A 17,707-nucleotide genomic window follows, 5' to 3' on the forward strand; every position below is an offset into this window, starting at 1 on the left:
CACAGAAGAGTGGGGCCTATCAAGGACTTGCCCACACAAACAATTTGTGCTGGGGAGTGAATCCAAGCCAACTAAACAGCTTTGCACTGTCTGCATGGACCCTGCTGATATGCATTCACACTTCATTGATGCACTTTGTCCTAGTCTCCTTTGAAATGGCACTGGATGAAATTGCAAACTCTTAATGCATATCAGCAGGGTCCAGCTGGACATAGCAGGATAGCATGGGGTATATTAATGCCCCTGCTAGGAACTAAATGTTTGTATTGACAATCCCTTAGTGAAAACTGCTGTCCCTACCCTAAGCCCTGGGAGAAGGGGCATGTAGTTCAGTCAGCCCTACAGCCATTTGACTTGCTAAAAGAAGGGGACCTCCTTTTCTCCATTAGAAGGCCTCAAAGAGGACACACATCTGGATATATTCAGGCAGTGAGGAGGCAAACAGAGGAGAGCAAAAAGGGAAACAAAGAATTAACAGGAAAACAACAAAAGGGGAAAATGAAAATTCAGACTTCAATATTTTGCAGACAATTACATTTAGCTACTTTTATAGCTGTGACAGAATCACAACAGGCCAAGAGACTGGGGGGCATAATCCCAACCCTTGGAATCAAAGGGATATTTGTCATTGACTTCAATAGAGCCAGGATTTCACCCTGTAGGACGAAGTGAACACTCCACTCTTAACTTAAAGGCTTATGGGTAGGAATGCTCAAAGCTAGCAGGTTTACTGGTACCTTGAAACTACTGTGTTTATGTACATCACAAATGTTAATATTCTACTATTAATACAAAAAAGTTTGGGGGCTTTTTAGCAGAGTAAACAAACTGCTCATGAAAGATTCTAAAATGATTCTCATTTCCCCAGGAGGGCTGTTCAGATGAGTAATCTTGTCATTTCGAATGCATACCTATCATGAGAGCCTGTGTAATTTACCTTTTCCAGCTCTGTGGTTTCACAGGTTGCAAGCACCTATTTGTGGCCATGCTAAGAAGCATGACCTGAACTGACCACTCCAATCTCCCCTCAGTTGAAACCCCTCTCAACTTCACTGATGTCCCAAGAGACTTTTAAAGTACCAACTTTCTGATTAATCTACGTGCTGCAGATAAGAACATGAATAACTACTTTCGGAAAATGGGATGAGTACACAGTCATGTTGTGCCATTTCTACACACAATAATTCCACAGGTTTTGTTAAAATCAGCAGTGAGAATCTCATTGGCTTCAATAGCAGAAGAGTTAGGTAAGGGCCAAATGATTGTGACAACCATAACCAACCTGCTTGGGAGTTACAGTAGCTGAAAGAAACTCCATTGCAAACCACAAAACTAGTTTATTTTCTGCTCTCATTACTTAAATGGATGTATGATTTTTCCCCTTTCTTAAAATAAGTGAAGCTGAAAGACTAGAGTGAATTTGGAGAGATGTGTTATAACCTCCTATAAACAGAGCTTTTAAGCAGAAACAATGACAGAGCCTTCTCTCTATTGACACAAAGAGTCATACTATAATGTTCTTCAATTGAAGAGCTCGTGACACTTCATGGAACACCATGACAATATTCAATTTAGAAACAATCCTGACTGCTCATCTTCATATTTCTAATTCTGTTCTTTGTTTGCTAAGGACATTTGCAAGAAAATATGATCCCGTTAGCTGCTTAAGCACTCACCTGCATGTCTCCCAGATGAAGTTATAGCTTGGTTTGTGATGTATGTCACAAATACACTATTCTGATTACTGCTTTTTCAGAATTGCTTCACACATAAAAAACAAATATTTGGAAAGTTCTTTCAAGAACTTGTGAATTTCACCAAGGGGGAAATCTGCCGCATCCACCTGCAAATGCACTTTTTGTGATAAGCAATGCTTCAGTTATATCATCAAAACAAATTCTAACCCTCCACCTTTTTGCCACAAATGACAATTTTGCTATTTTTACAGAGAGACTGTACACTTTAATCAACCATCTGATTTTCCCTTCTACAATTCTTTAATTATAGTTTCAGGAAGATTGAATGAATGCCAGGAACACAATAATTTCAAAGAAATGAAGATTACATTTTCCTGCAAATATTCCTCATACTTGGACAAAAAAAAAGTATGTGTGGGTGTGTGGTTGAAGATAAAGATCCTCTATGCTACAGAACCAGCGCTGGCTTTAGATATTTTAGAAAGTTTTCCATGAGGGGTTAGTGGTTTTTTCCTGTGTTTTGGTTTTAAAGAATGCATTGTAGACTGCGGTATGGTTGTAGGTTAAGATAGTAGGGGAAGAAAGACATGAGTTTCATGAGTCATATATGAGGAGTAATTCAAGAGTGTAACCCTAGGGCTGGAAAACCTAATGGAATTCCTAAGTGAAATGGTTCGGTGCTATAATAAATTGAAGGTCCATTAACAGCAGCAAAGAACAAGCCACAGATGCTGTAGGCAAATGTTACCGGGGTAACTGCAGCCACTGTAGAGTAGTAAGAAAATAAGTATTCCAATCCCCATTCCTGTCAAGCCATTTAAGAACTACACCAAGTAGTCATCATTTGGAATTAAAGGTTTAATAGGATGGAGAATGGGGTACATAGACACCCCTTTGCAACTGCTTCTGGAATCTCTGTTGTTACATGGATAAACACAAAACAAGTGCGACCGAGGAAAGGAAACAAGAGTCAGAGAGTCTATTCATTTGTTGAAGGTCTCTGGTTACTGATGAACTTTCTTTGCTCCATATTTATCTTAACTTCACCTTCTTTACAATGAAAACTGAAAGTGCCTTAATAAAGAGGTTGAAAGGCTGTTCATTATCTTTTCTAGACTTTACTGCATTTCTGTGTCTTTTGGATGAAGTTTTAACTCTGTACTTTTTACAGTAATACGTTGAGAGTCTCTACCGCCATCCATACACTTCCTACCACAGCACCTAGGGGAATTTCTTGTTCCTTTTTCTTCCAAAAATGACTGAACTACTGTCACAGATTACTGGGCAGATTTCCAAGACCAGCACCTGATGAAGTGAGTCTGTGCTCACGAAAGCTCATGCTCAAAACTTTTCTGTTAGTCTATAAGGTGCCACAGGACCCTTCATTGCTGTTACAAATCCAGACTAACATGGCTACCCCTCTGATACTTGTCACAAAATGTGTTCCATATTACTGAGTTCTAGCCTCTTCTCTGCACTGATAAAAACCAGGTCCTTTACCTGTCTTAAAAAACCCCACAAAACAACCAAGACCAGCCAGACACATGGGTGTAAATATACACTACCACACGAAATGTATCTTCGGCTTTTTCAACTCTTGACCATTTAAATGGTCATCAATCATATTGTGTGTGTAGTTTTTTTATGCACACATACCCATACAACAGGATGCTGGTGACTCAGTTGCCAATTTAATCAACAGGCTGGAGAAAAGATGTTCTCTGGTTACCAGACAGGTGCTCTACAGTCACAAGAACTGGCCTGTGGTACAACCCTATTTGTTGACACCCATTAGTCACATTATGCTTCTTTTACAAAAGCAACCAGAGACTCATGAAAGCATCTGCACTTTAGGGATGAACAGGCTAGAGCGATGGCTGTAAAAGGTCCTGAAAAATACCCAGGGCATGCAAATACCATAGGTATGCCCATGCACCTGTTGCCTATTAGTGCCCACCTACCTGTCCATGGTCTGTGTATCATTCTTAATATAACGTGTGATATACAGAAACAGAAGCTATGAGAAGTGGGCGACAGAGGATTCATGAAATCCCACAAGGATACCCCACAGGGTGTATCTGCAGCAAGTGGCTATTGACATTCATTCTGATGTCTTACCTCATCTTTATCCTGCACCTGGATGAAAAGGGGAAGGGCAAAGCCCACCTGGGCCAGCTCTGGGATGCCAACACTGTATTCAGAACTGTTGAACTCAGGGGCATTGTCGTTTATGTCGATGACAAGGACATTGAAGGTGGTGATCACTGTGGCATTGGACGGGGTGCGGTCATCATTTAGCTCTGTACCCTGCAAGGGAAAATAACAGTTTGGCCTTTATTTCAAAGAACAAGCATAAGAGAAACGCAGAAGATTGTGGACCATCAGACAGAAATTGCATACAGGCAGTGCAGTTGACTGCTGTCATTGAGACAAAGTAATAGCCCAACCTTGCCTTTCACTTCATGGATGCTGCATGATTTGACCAAGGTTTTAAGTGTGCATTTGTGGTCCAAGTTTAGTGTTCAAAGTGATAGACTGATAACTGTGGCTTCTGTCAGGCATAATATAGCCAGGAGCTGTGCAAGCTCCCTCACCTCCTAGGTCTTGCAAGGATGGACACACATGAATTCTTACCTGCACCACCCCAACTGCTGTGCTCCTATCACTTTGATTATACCGACATACAAGTCGGCCTCTCATCTGGCCTGCAACATTTATCGACATGACCAATGGGACTAAAACTGTTGTTTCTCATTATGATATTGTGCACTGTAATGATATAAACTCATAACCATGTGGTGCTTGCAGAAGATGTTTTTCCTCCACTGCTATTAATGTCAAGATCATCAGCGTCTTGCAAAACAGCCTAGCAAGACATAAGAGAGACTCCTAAAAAGCAGGGTTTTCCCATGAAATCTGGGAGGGGTGGCCACGTCTGATTAATTCTTGGGCCTCTCCTCAACTGTGATTAGCAACAGTGAAAATTATGTTGTGAGGTGATGGAGACAAACACCCACTAGAAAATAGTGCAAGACCAGCAAGTTCATTTCACTTGTGATTCAGAACAGGTTTGGCTGCAAATGTGAAGGGGCAGTGCACTGGCATTTTGTGTCATCAGTTCCCATCAGACAGCTTAACTTAGAGGGGTTCATTTTGGTGTGTGTGTGAGGAAGGGGCTGGAGGATGACCCTTCCTACTGTCACAGAAACTAGAGTGGTGAAGGACACTGAAAATAGCATTCTTCCTTTGCATAGTCTCCAAAAACAGAGACACGGCCACTTGGGGCATCGGGGGGAAAGAGCCCCCTGCAGCTCCATCCAGCACTGGAGAGCAGGCAGATCGACCTGCTAAAGATCACCTTGAGATTGTGGAGTTCATATAATTCTGCTTTGCCACAGACTGGCATCTGGGCCTTTTCCTTCTGTATAAATAGTCTCTAGTTTTTAACCCCAAAATCAACGCTGCTCCCCACACTTGACAATCAAGGGAAAGAAGCAGCTTTCCAAAGGATGATAATAGTGTATTGACCACATAGAACTCCACAGAAAGACCCTCACCAGAGGTCAAGCAGAGTAATTACATGCCATTTTCTCTCCCTGACACAGCGTTGCCCCTAACACAGTAAGGCGGTGATCTGTACTCTTTCAGTGCTGGCTGCCATCCTGCCAGTCAATGACCCCTCTAACATGCTGGGTTCCCGCCCCCCGCCCCCACAGCCCATTGGAATCCACACTTTTATATGTGTTTCCAACCATCTGGCTGGCAAGGTATTGATTTTGATTAAAGGACTGAAAACAGAGTTGGGGAGCAGTTCTCTGGTGGGGCTTCGGAATGTTATGCTTCGATGCATTTTCATGATGAAGTGACTTTTAGCCTTTTCGTTTTAATCCAAGTCAGACACGCGTGCAGCTGAAATGCTGCACACTGAAAATACAGGTGCCCAGAGAGATGAAAAAAGGACCCATTTTTGTCATGGCAGTATCTCCCTTTGCCTTTAATTCTGTTGCCTCTCACAGTCACTACTAGCTCTGTCATCACATTCCCCCTTCATTAACCCGCAGACTCTGCTCATCCTGCTGCTCAAAGCGGTTGAGGCATGCAGTGTGTGTCTAGCTTCCCCCCACCAGGGGGAGTAGCACTGAGCCAGAAGAGAGCAGCACAAACCCTGCCAAAGACAGAGCACACCAACAGAGCACTACTCCAGAGCCAGAGTTCACAGAGCTTGGGACGGGCCAACTGAGCTAACAAGAGTCAGGGAGAATGACAGGAAACAGGACATGTTAAGTCTATGTCTAGGCCTGCTGATGCGGGGGTGAGGGACAACAAAGGGGGCAGCTGCCCCAGGGTCTGGAGCTCTGGCTCCCGTCACTGTTACTTTGGTAGCACTGGTGGCCAGAGCTCCAGGTTTGAAGAGCCGTGGCAATGCTACTCCATGCAGCTTGGGGGTCACCCAGCACTACATCCAAGTGGTGCGAAGAACTGACTGCTCTAGGCCCCGTCTCTTCTGGGGGCCTGGACCCAGGCCCCCACCATGTTGCCCCAGAGTACACAGTGGCTGTTGACCCCACTGTCACCATACCTCTCCTCCAGCCCAGGGATAACGGTGTCTGGCTCTGATTCCAGACAAGGGGAGAGAGGCCCTGCACTGGGAATAGCAGAGATCTACCTCCGTTTCAGACACGGAAAGAGTACTTTCACTACCCTTCTTCACTGGGAATAATTCAGTGTAGACTGGGGGTGTCCAACCTTTCATCATCGGGGGGGGCACATGGTAATTTTTTACATGTTCTGGGGGCCAAACACAAAATAGCCCCAAACCATCCCCCTGCCCCCAGGCTTAAACTCCCACCCACAGCACCAAACCAACCCATCCTACCCCCCCAACTTTACCCCCTCACAGCCCCAAACTGCCCCCCTCAACCCAGAAGCCCTGCGTACTGCCATGCCCCACTGCTTCTTGACTGGGACGTCTCTTCTTCCCACCACGGTTGTGGGAAGAACCCTCCCAACCCTCCTAATCCGCCCCCATGAACATCGCAGCAGGGGCAGTTACCAGCGCCCTGCCACAGTGACAGAATAGGACTCAATTGAATTGGTTTAATGGCCAGACCCCTCCTCCCAGCCATCAAACCAATTAAGTTGAGTTCTACTCCAGGGTTCTCAACTTTTTTTTTTTAATAAGGTACCCCTTTTTCCAAAAAAAAAAAAAAAAATGTAATTACCCCCAGTACCCACAATTTTCAGACACAAATAATCCCCAAACCCCTTCCTCTCCTCCAGAGCCAGGCAACCCCAGCACTCCAATTTACCTCAATCCCCTTTTCCCACCCCGAGAGCCAAACACCTCCAGTCCCCACCACTTTAACCCAATCCCCCTCTTCTCTTCCCAGGGCCGAGCACCCGCAGCTCCCACACTTGAACACAAGTCCCCTATCCTCCTCCAGAGCCAGGTCCTCCCTTTGGTATAATCCAATGCTGGCAACTCACCGGAGCCACCGCTGCCACCACCGCCATCACCTCTGCCATGCGCTTCTCCCTCGAAGTGCTGGGGAGGGACACGTGTGCAGAGTGGTGTACAGGGCTCATGTGGCTGCGAGCACTTTGTTGCTCCAGCACACGTGCCCCCTGTCACTTCTGTCTGCTCCTGCTGCACTGGATAGGAGCCAAAGAAGGAGTCAGGCAGCAGAGGTGGAAGCTGCAAATGGCTCCTTCAAGAGCCACAAGCAGCTCGGTGCTACACAGCTGCCTTTTAACAATGGCACTGCTGTCGGCTCCACCGACCGGAAAAAAAAATGGTCCGTGGGCTGGATTCTGAACACCCCTGGTATAGCACAACAACACAATCACAGGTGATCCTCTGACTGAAGTGCCATTCCCCTCCCTTCAGCTATTCTGAACCCTCCCTCGCAACCTCCACCTTAAGAGATATCACTCTCAGTACCTCACCTTCACTGTGAGAATGAAACCAGAGCCATAGAAAGGGTTTTCACGGTCCAGTGGCCCATTCAGGGTTAAAGCTCCACTGATGTAGTCCAGTGCAAAGATGCTGTTGGTGTTACCTAGCAATGAAAACAAAAACAAAAAATTGAGCAGAAGCAGCTCATATTGCTAAAGACACAGACAGCTATGGTTTTAACACAGAGGAACACTGATGGGACAACCCTCTTCTTCTGACCCTCCATGCGTGGCCTGATCAGAAGCAAAAAGCAATTTTAGAATTCAGAACTGCAGTCTGGTTTAAGACTCCCAGTCAAGTAACACTGTACTAGTATGTGTAGACTCAAAGCATTGCAAATGTATTTTAAAATTATATGACTTTTTTTCAGTTTCTTCTTTACTTACCTACCAAGATTGGGCTCAGAACTGCACCCTGCTTGCAAGAGCTGACAGCACCACAAACACTTCAGGCAGTGTAAGAATTTCAAAGAGTTTCTGCTAAAATGTAAATGTCTTCATCATTTTTATCCTCACTTCTACCCTGTTACAGAGGCGGGATGTCAGTGTATACAGACAGATGCTTTTGCAGCACACTTCTTAGTGAGCATGAAGTCTGAGCACAGAGCAGCCACACTGAAGCAGCTAATGCGTTACATGAAGGTGGGTAGGAAACAGTGTTCCCTCTAATTTTTTACATCCACATGCAGAATACATGTTGCTATATGCACTGAAGAATGTGCTACAGTAGAAACAAAAAACCTAGTGACTACATATACACTAGAGAGTTTTGTAGACTAAACTGAGGTTTTGTAAACAAAACTTGCAGAGCATCTACACAAAAATGCTTTTTGTCAACAGAAACTGTTGACAAAGAAACTGTGTAGATGCTCCGGAGGCCCTTTTGCCGACAGAGCAGATCAAAAGATCAATCCGCTTTTATTTGTAGATATGATCTGTCGACAGAAGTTTTGTCTGAACATCTTTTCCAACAGTAACTTCTGCAGAGAGATGCTTCTAGTGGAGACATAGCCAGTACGTGCGTGTGAAACACCAACAGACCCAGGTTATCAGCAGAGGGGTCTGAACCTGTAACCTTAGGGACTAAAGCCCTGTGGCCTACCACATGAACTAAAAGCCACCCGGTGCTGAAGAAAGGCTGGATAGCAGAAACTTCACTCTCCCTAGTATGTGGTCTCAGTCCCCCTGAGGCAGGGTTGTCACCCATCAGTAAATGTACGAACAGTGCGTAAAAAATTAGCCGAAACTGGACATCTCCATAAAGTCTGTAAAAAAAATTAATTGGCTGTAAACTTCATAGAAGTGCAATAAAATTTCAAAAAACAGCAATTATTCTATAGGAATTAAATTTCTTCTGTGCTTCTTCAGCCATTTTCCTATGCTTGAAGGATTAATAACGGTCAGAAATGGGTCTGGGACAATTACTTCAGCTATGGTTAACAACCTCAGTGTTCAGGTGTACAATCACAAACGGAAAACTTCCAGGATCATGACTGACTAAATGAAAGTGAGTTAAATAACATATCATTCTTGTGATGTATGAATGACAATACTTACATTTCACTTTTGGCCATTTATGTCATCTTAATATAGTATAAAACTTATGTCCGTAAAAAAGTTTGTCTGCCTCTAAATTTTTCCCATTTTGTCCGTAAATGAAATTTCTGTAGGTTGGCAACCCTGCTCTGCGGTTACATGTGTATATATAGCTATATAAACCCTAGGTTTTTAAATATCTATTTAAAAGTTACCATATGGATAATTACTCCAGGCAGGACAGGTTAGGAATTTTAGAGCTCACCACTCAAAAGAATTATATTTAAGTGAAAGAGAAATAAAAATTATGAAATGCATAGACCAGTTAAAGCACTAAAAACACACTTTGAAAGAATAACATTGCAGAGAATATGGCCATGTCTACACAAGCCCCAAACTTCGAAATGGCCATTCAAATGGCCATTTCGAAGTTTAACTAATGAAGCATTGAAATACATATTCAGCACTTCATTAGCATGCGGGTGGCCGCAGCGCTTCGAAATTGACGCGGCTCACTGCCGTGCGGCTCGTCCAGATGGGGCTCCTTTTCAAAAGGACCTCGGCTACTTTGAAGTCCCCTTATTCCCATCTGCCCATAGGAATAAGGGGACTTCGAAGTAGGCGGGGTCCTTTCGAAAAGGAGCCCCATCGGGACGAACCGCGTCAAATTTGAAGCGCCATGGCCGCCCGCATGCTAATGAGGCACTGAATATGTATTTCAGCGCTTCATTAGTAAACTTCAAAATGGCCATTTGAATGGCCATTTTGAAGTTTGGGGCTAGTGTAGACGTAGCCTATATGTGCATTGCAGGAATTACCAAGAAATAACAACAATACTACTAAAACTATGCATTGGGAGGTAGTATGTGTGTGTGTGTGTGAGAGATTAAATAGTGCACTGCTTCTTTAAGAAAGGGACTCACCCTTCATAGTAGATCTCAGAGCATAGCACGAGTCTTTCTGAGCCAGGTTGTCACCTCTCCCATGCTCTCAAGGGATGAGGTAGAGGGGCCGGTGGATGGGCAGGACAGGGTTTGTGAGTGAGCATGCTTTGAGCCAGTTGCTGGGAAAAGTGCAGAAACAGTGCACTGTCTCTTTAAAAAAGGCAAGTGGTCACCCACCATTCAGCCTGCAACTGTCCCCTGCCCACTTCTCCCCTGCTTTGTGGAGCTGGGGTACGTGGCAGAGGGACACCCTGACATCAGCGCTCCCCTCCCCCCCTACACAGCTACTACGAGGGCCCATCCAGGGAGTATCTGCATGAGGAAGCAAGGTGGAGGGAGGGGCACCTGGACAAACTCTGCTGGCTGTTCACGCTCTGCTAATCTGCAGGCAGAGGGCAACTCTCCCTTGTGCGGTGGGCACACACGCACACATCTCACAGGGAACACGGGGAGGGACGAGACTAGGGATGAGCAGAGCCTAGCTCCATCCCTGCCCTCATGCACCAGCCAGCAAGGATGAGCTAATACAGCTTCTCTCTCCTGTGAAGCAAAGGCACAGCAGGGACTTAGCTGGGAGCCGGCCTGTGACTGCGCCAGGAGCAAATGCTGCCCTTTAGTGAAGGCATCTCGTACAGCGTTCGCAGGCTGTAGTCCCGCATGGTTTTAGGACAGAGCTAAAGCAGCACAACCAGAAGTCAAGATCCAGTTACTGAACTGAACAGGGGTTAATTTAGATGATGACTCCTTTAGTGGAAGTGTTGCATTCCCATTTCCCCCACATCCACTGGGGCCAATAGCCACCGCGGACCCTGTGGCAAGGTGGGAGGGGGGCCCAGCTCTGTGCCTAAGGGAGGCATGGGGCCTAGGACTGCCAGCCCTTAGCGCTGCCAGACAGCAGCACTAAGCGTCCCTCCTCCTCCCTCACAGCTGCACAGGAGCAGCACCGTGCAGCACTTCAAAGGGGCCAGGAGCTTTCAACATTCCCTCTTCCAAAGTAGCAGTGGCAGGGGCCAGAGCTTCAGGCCCCTTTGAAACACTGGGCCCCAGGGAAATTCCTCCCTTTGCACCCCCTGACCCCCATTGATGGGCCTGCTCATGTCCCTTCCACTGAACTCTGCCACTATGTCCCTGAAGGCCAGATTGCCTCTTCTCAGTGTCTCCTCTGCCTTCGTTCCCACCTAGCTGCAGAGGAGACACTTCCAACAAACTTGTAAATTTGGCATCCTCAAAAGTTACATGTGTGACTGGTCATAGAACTGTCCTACTGCCTCACTGTTTTGTGCCTTGTCCAGGAGAACATGTCCTGCGCTTTCATGGCAACCCAAGCCTGTTTTCATTCTCCTTTAGAAACAAACACAGGCAGAAGGTTAAAACAGTATTGCTAAGTCTTACAGCCCAATTGCCAGCAGATATTAATACGCTGAATCTCCTGGGACTGAGGCTACCCTCACTATAATCTCATCTCCTTTACCTTTGTCAGCTGAGTCAAAGAAACCAGTTGTCACTCGGAGCCTTGGATAGCTGATGCTTACTTTGCGTGATATCCAAGGAGGCTAATGAATTAATGATCAGGGTCTTCCACAGACACATCACCTTCTCTGCACACACAATGTGTAAGAATTCCTGATCCCAAGCACCAAGACAAAGGAGGAAGTGGAGGACTGTTACAAAGCAGGGAAAAAAAAACACCACCTGCTCAGTACCTTGTAAGTTAAAAACTATTCGCCAACTTTTTGAAAATGCACTTCAAGAAAGTTTGCCATTACAAAAGTATCCTTTCCTTAGCTCTCGCCCAACTTGCTTTACTCTGATCCTCTACCTCTGCCTGCCCAGCCTAGCCACTTTACTATTACTTTCATCATACTGATGCTCCCTTATATTGGGTGATTAGCAACTCATTTCTTGCTTTTAGTCATTCCCAGTATAGGTTTCAATCCTCTCAGACATTTTACCCTCCAGGAGTATCATGAGGAGAGAAATGCGTCCTCCTTGTCCTGGACCAAGTCTTAACTCTTATAGAGGAGGGTTTACATTTTCCCTCAAATTTCCAATTACAGAGTGACTCATGATTCTGTCCTTGGGTCCTCTTCTCTGTTCCACCTGAACTGACCCACTGATTGCTTCAGTGACAGAGTTCACAGATTAATGAATTGTTAAGTATCTACTTACAAATATTAATGATGTTCAGTAGTAAATTATAAAAAGTACTGTAACAGAATTGGCACCTGCTTCTTGCAAGCCCCTGCCCTCATCAGTTTTCTCTCAGTGGGTCTTCAGCATCTGAGACCTCTGGCCAAGCCACCAACATTGTCTTCTCTTCCTGTGTATATACAGTCTAAGTTCTTTCTTGGCCCTGGTATGGGGTTGTAGCTCTAAGGCTTCTGCCCAAGGCACTGCATTCTTTATCCTGGTGTCCTTTTCAGCAGTTTCTGCCTTGGACTTTGCCATATAGCCATCACCCAACTCTACCTTTTTTTGTAGGGAGAGATGAAGAAAGAAGGCGGGGTGGGGACATTATTCTCTGACTTTTTTATCGAATATCTACTTGTCTGTCATGATTGTCAGTTCCTGGCTGCTGCATGGTTGGTTAAATTCTCTTCAAAATTGTGGGTGAGAAAAGATGCCCGTGCCCACTTCAGCAATTCTACTTAAACTATTTTAAGTCAAGCAATGTTACCAAGGCTAGAAATGTTATAATTTTAGGCACAAAAGATGTGGAAGGAAGAAAATTCAGGATCATGAGAAATTACAGGACGCATTTCTTAATTTGTCCTGATCATGGTTAAAATCCTTCTTCTTAAGTGAATGCCTTAACTCACTTCCTACCTAGAGACATTGAAATTACCCATCACTTACCTTCCTAGATTTTTTCTCTCTAATGTTTTGGGACCCTTGGAAAATCTTCAGATTTTCCCCTGCTCACTATGCTCAGTCAACCATAATCAGAGATAGAGAAGACCTAACAGTACTGAATCATCTCATCCCTGTCCATGCCAGTACCTCCTTCATCTTCACTGGATGCCTACTCACCTCCAAATCGAAACTAAAGCTGTCCTCTTCGTTTTCAGAGTCTTCATATACTTCATGCTACCTCACCAATTTCATATCTGCCAACTCCCTGTACTCACTGTGCCCGTGCAGTCCGGGCTCCCTCCAACAGCAAGGAGTGAGATAAGCTAGGGAGGGCTTATGTTTTCACTTTGTGCTGCCTCCAAGGAACGCTGACCTCCTCCCCCAGACACAGAATCATTTGAAACTTGATTGTCAGGTATTTTTTTTCTTCACTTATGTCTGTCTTTGAAAATCGTTTTGTGATCCTATGTCTGAAGAGCAATGCATAAAAATATATTGTACTGCAAAGAGTTTAACTGTCCTAAGATATCAGTCATTTCCTAGGCTGTGTAGTGCCCTGGTAAAATAAATAAATAAGTATACATACATACATACATACATACATATATATATATATATATATATATATATATGGGCAGTCTTTGTACTGTCCCCTAACATTACCTGCAATAAATGTATATTTTAATCAAATAATCTTGTCCTACCACCAACAAGCTACCAACTGGTACCATTACCAACGTCAATTTCAGGCCAATATGTTCAAATGGAAAAAAGTGTCAATGGAGCTTGTTCTGAATTTGGACAGAGCATGAAAGACCAAACAAAGGCCTTCCGCTTGAGCGCTGGACTCCACACTCCAGGAGTCACCATGCATTCCACACACAAACAGAATCTGAGCAAATCTATGGTGATTTTTAAGGAGAAAGGGAACAATTTAAGGACTCAGATGCCCAAGGAGTATAAATATATTGCTGGAGAATGGAGGAGAGTAATCAGGAAGGTGAAAGCACAACTGGAACTACAGATATCAAGGAATGTGAAGGGTAACAAGAAGGGTTTCTACAGACATGTCAACAATAAGAGGGAGGTCAGGGTGGGTGTGGGGCTGTTACTGGATAAGTGAGGTAACCTCACGACAGATGATATGGGAAAAGCTGAAGTACTCAGTGCTTTTTTTGCCTCTGTCTTCATGGACAAGGTCAACTTCCAGACTACTATACTAGCAATGCCGTATGGGAAGGAGGTGGTCAGCCCTCGGTGGAGAAGGAGCAGGTTAAGAACTATTTAGAAAAGCTAGACATACGCAATTCTACGGGAACAGATTTAATGTGTCCAAGAGAACTGAGGAAGTTTGCAAATGTCAGTGCAGAGCCTTTGGCCATTACTTTTGAAAACTCATGGAGATTGGGTGAGGTCCCGGATGACTGGAAAAAGGCAAATATAGTGTCCATCTTTAAAAAGGAAAGAAGGAAAATCCAGCAAACTATACACCAGTCAGCCTTACTTCAGTCCCTGGAAAACTCATGGAGGGGATCCTCAAGGAATCCATTTTCAAGCACTTGGAAGTGGGGAAAGTGATCAAGAGTAGTCAGCATGGATTCACCAAGGGCAAGTCATGCCTGACCAATCTGATTAATTTCAACAATGAGGTAACTAGCTCTGTGGAAATGGGGAAGTCAATGGATGTGATGTACCTTAACTTTACCAAAGCTTTTGATACAGTCTCCCACAGTATTCTTGCCCATTAATTAAGGAGTTATGGATCGGATAAATGGACTGTAATGTGGATAGAAAGCTGGCTAGATGGTTAGGCTCAGAGGGTAGTGATCAATGGTTAAATGTCTGGTTGGTTGTCGGTTTCAAGTGGAGTGCCTGAAGGATTAGTTCTCGGGCTTGGATTGTTGAACATCTTTATTAATGATCTAGATGAAGGGATGGATTGCACCCTCAGTAAATTTGAAGACGACACTAATCTAGGGGGACAGGTAGATATGTTGGAGGGTAGGGATAAGGTCCAGCATGTGCTAGATAAATTGAAGAACTCGTCCAAAAGTAATCTGACAAGGTTCAAAAAGGACAAGTGCAGAGGCCTGCACTTAGGAGGGAAGAATCCCAAGCATTGTTACAGGCTGGGGATGGACTGGCTAAGCAGCAGTGTAAAAGCAAAGACCTGGGGATTACAGTGGATGAGAGGTTGGATATGAGTCAACAGTGTGCCCTTGTAGCCAAGACAGCTAATAGCATATTGGAGTGCATTAGGAGGAGCATTTCCAGTGGCTCTAGAGAAGTTATTCCCCTCTATTCGGCACTAGTGAGGCCACATCTGGAGTAGTATGCTCAGTTCTGGGCCTCCCATTAGAGAAAGGTTGTGGATGCATTGGAGCGCGTCCAGCGGACGGCAACAAAAATGATTAGGGGGCTTGAGCACATGACCTATGAGGAGAGGCTGAGGGATCTGGGCTTATTTAGTTTGCAAAAGAGAAGAATGAGGGGAGATTTCATAGCAGTCTTCAAGTTCCTGAAGGGGGACTCTAAAGAGGATAGAGAAAAGCTGTTCTCAGTAGTGACGGACAGCAGAGCAAGGAACAACTGTCTCTACTTACAGAGTGGGAGGTGTAGGTTGGCTATTAGGAAAAAACTATTTCACCAGGAGAGTGGTGAAGCCGTGGAATACGTTACCTAGAGAGGTGGTAGAATCTCCATCCCTAGAGGTTTTTAAGTCCTGGCTTGACAAAGTCCTGGCTGGGATGATTTAGTTAGGGATAATCCTGCTTTAGGCAGTAGGCTGGACTTGATGACTTCCTGAGGTCTCTTCCAGACCTAGGTTTCTATGATTTCTATGATTCTATGATTCTTCTGCTGTGCACATCAGATGTTTTCATTTAGCACAGACTCCCAAATATTGTTCCAACTGAAAACCTGCATTGGCTATACTTTTGGGAACGTTTTTGCTAACACAGAGTTGGTTTGCTCTAAAACAGCCTTTAGAGTAGGAATGACACCTTCAAATCTGTCAGTGTCTTTTCATATTTTTCTCTAAACAGCCTCTTCAACTATCAAATCATTAGTTTCTGCCCAATGGCTGTCCATGAAATACTGCACCACAGTACAATGCAAACTCCTGCTTGGTACTTCTCTTTGGAAACTCATTATCTCTGCATTTTCAATTTCTTCATCTTTTTCATAGGAGAAAAATAGCCATCTTTGCTTTTCATTCCCCATTTACTGTCACTCAGACTCCCGCTTTCTCCACCCCTTATTGCTATAAAATCTCTCCTTCATCCCTTGTCCTCTTGTTATCTGTCAGTTTCTTGACTCAGTAAAAAGTCCCAGCCTGGGCTAACTGCAGTTTAGCGTGTGGCTGACCGTATGTACTGCAACACAGGCTGATGGCTTTCAATTGGTTTGTCTGCTCCATTGCTCTACCATCAATTACATTCACTCTTCTTTCTCCTTTTCCTCAGTGTCTGGAAAGCAAAGAAACCATTCCAAACCACTAACTGCTCTGCACTGCTGCATCATCTCCCTCAGGCTATGTCTACACTGGCAGCTGAACAACAAACCTTTCATCTTTCAGGGGTGTGAAAATCACACACACACACGTTCTGAAAGACAAAAGTTTTGCCAATGACAAGCACGGGTGTGAAGAGCGATTTGTTGGCACGGGTGCTCTCCTACCAAAGCTAACTCCACCTGTTGGGGGTGGAAGTACTTTGTCAGTCAAAGAGCTGGCAAACAACAGCTGACTTTTAGTGACACAACTGTATTGCTAACCACTGCATTGCGTAGACAAAGCCTCAGAGGCGGAGGATTCCATGGATGCAACAAAGCCACACGGTGTGGGATGTGGAGGAGCGTGGATGGCAGTCTGACATGTTACTGCTCAGACTTGGATTGCTAGCTGCTGGACACTGACCTGAAGATAAGTCCAATGGCCTCTGAAGCAGATAAGTATCCAATGAACTCCTAAGGGCTAGCAAGGATTTTTCTCTTTATTACATAATATTGGCAAGTAACTCATCCATATACTTCCATAATCAAACAGATCTGTTGCAGATCTGGTGGCAATGTTCTTTGCATTGTTCTATGCCTTTACCTCAATGCCCGTCTCATGCCATTCTGAACTCTGACCTCGCCTGCTGCTCTCAGTGATGCCTGCCTGTCCAAAGACACTTGGTTTTTTGGCCCTGCCTTGCTGGTCAGTTCACTGTTATCTGCCCTGTATTATACTAGCTGTATTGTCATGTCCTTCTGACCTGGTCTTGTTTGACTGATGCTGCTAGCGCTATTCATCTTAACCTGCCATCCTGACACTAACAGGTTTGCCAACATGATGAATTGCTGTTCCTCTGATGACTATGTTTCTGAAGCAGCAATGAATACCCAGACCTGAGAAAGACATAGTGGATACGCAGAATCCTCTCTAGTGTATTTTAAATGGAGCAAATCTGCCAAGATAATCCTGTTGCATGGTAGCTATACGATAGAGCAGACCTTTCACTCTTTGTAATTGCTATCTCAGAGTGCAGTACACAAACCCTTTGTGACCCAGACAGAGAGTATCGGCACCTGAAACTGAAACTTCACCTAATACTGAATGATCGTATGAATATTTGAAAGCAAAGTGTTCAAAGATGACTCCCCTTCAAGGGGAATGGCACTGTTCAAAGCCCTTTCTGCTGTATTTCTATTAACATCTTGTGCTACAATCTTCACACAACA

The 17,707-nt window shown here is 44.6% G+C and overlaps 1 protein-coding gene across 1 annotated transcript in view; it reads right to left on the minus strand.

Annotated features, from left to right (window-relative positions):
* The window catches only part of CDH23 (cadherin related 23), a 549,671-nt gene that overhangs the window by 262,690 nt on the left and 269,274 nt on the right, over positions 1–17,707 (minus strand). Inside the window, exons 11-12 of the mRNA XM_074999481.1 lie at positions 7,644–7,756; positions 3,816–4,004 (exon numbers count right to left, since the gene is read on the minus strand). Coding sequence (XP_074855582.1) covers positions 3,816–4,004; positions 7,644–7,756 — 302 coding nt within the window. The remainder of the gene's footprint in view (positions 1–3,815; positions 4,005–7,643; positions 7,757–17,707) is intronic.

The sequence above is a fragment of the Carettochelys insculpta genome, chromosome 7, assembly GCF_033958435.1.
Source record: "Carettochelys insculpta isolate YL-2023 chromosome 7, ASM3395843v1, whole genome shotgun sequence".
NCBI classification, from domain to species: domain Eukaryota; kingdom Metazoa; phylum Chordata; order Testudines; family Carettochelyidae; genus Carettochelys; species Carettochelys insculpta.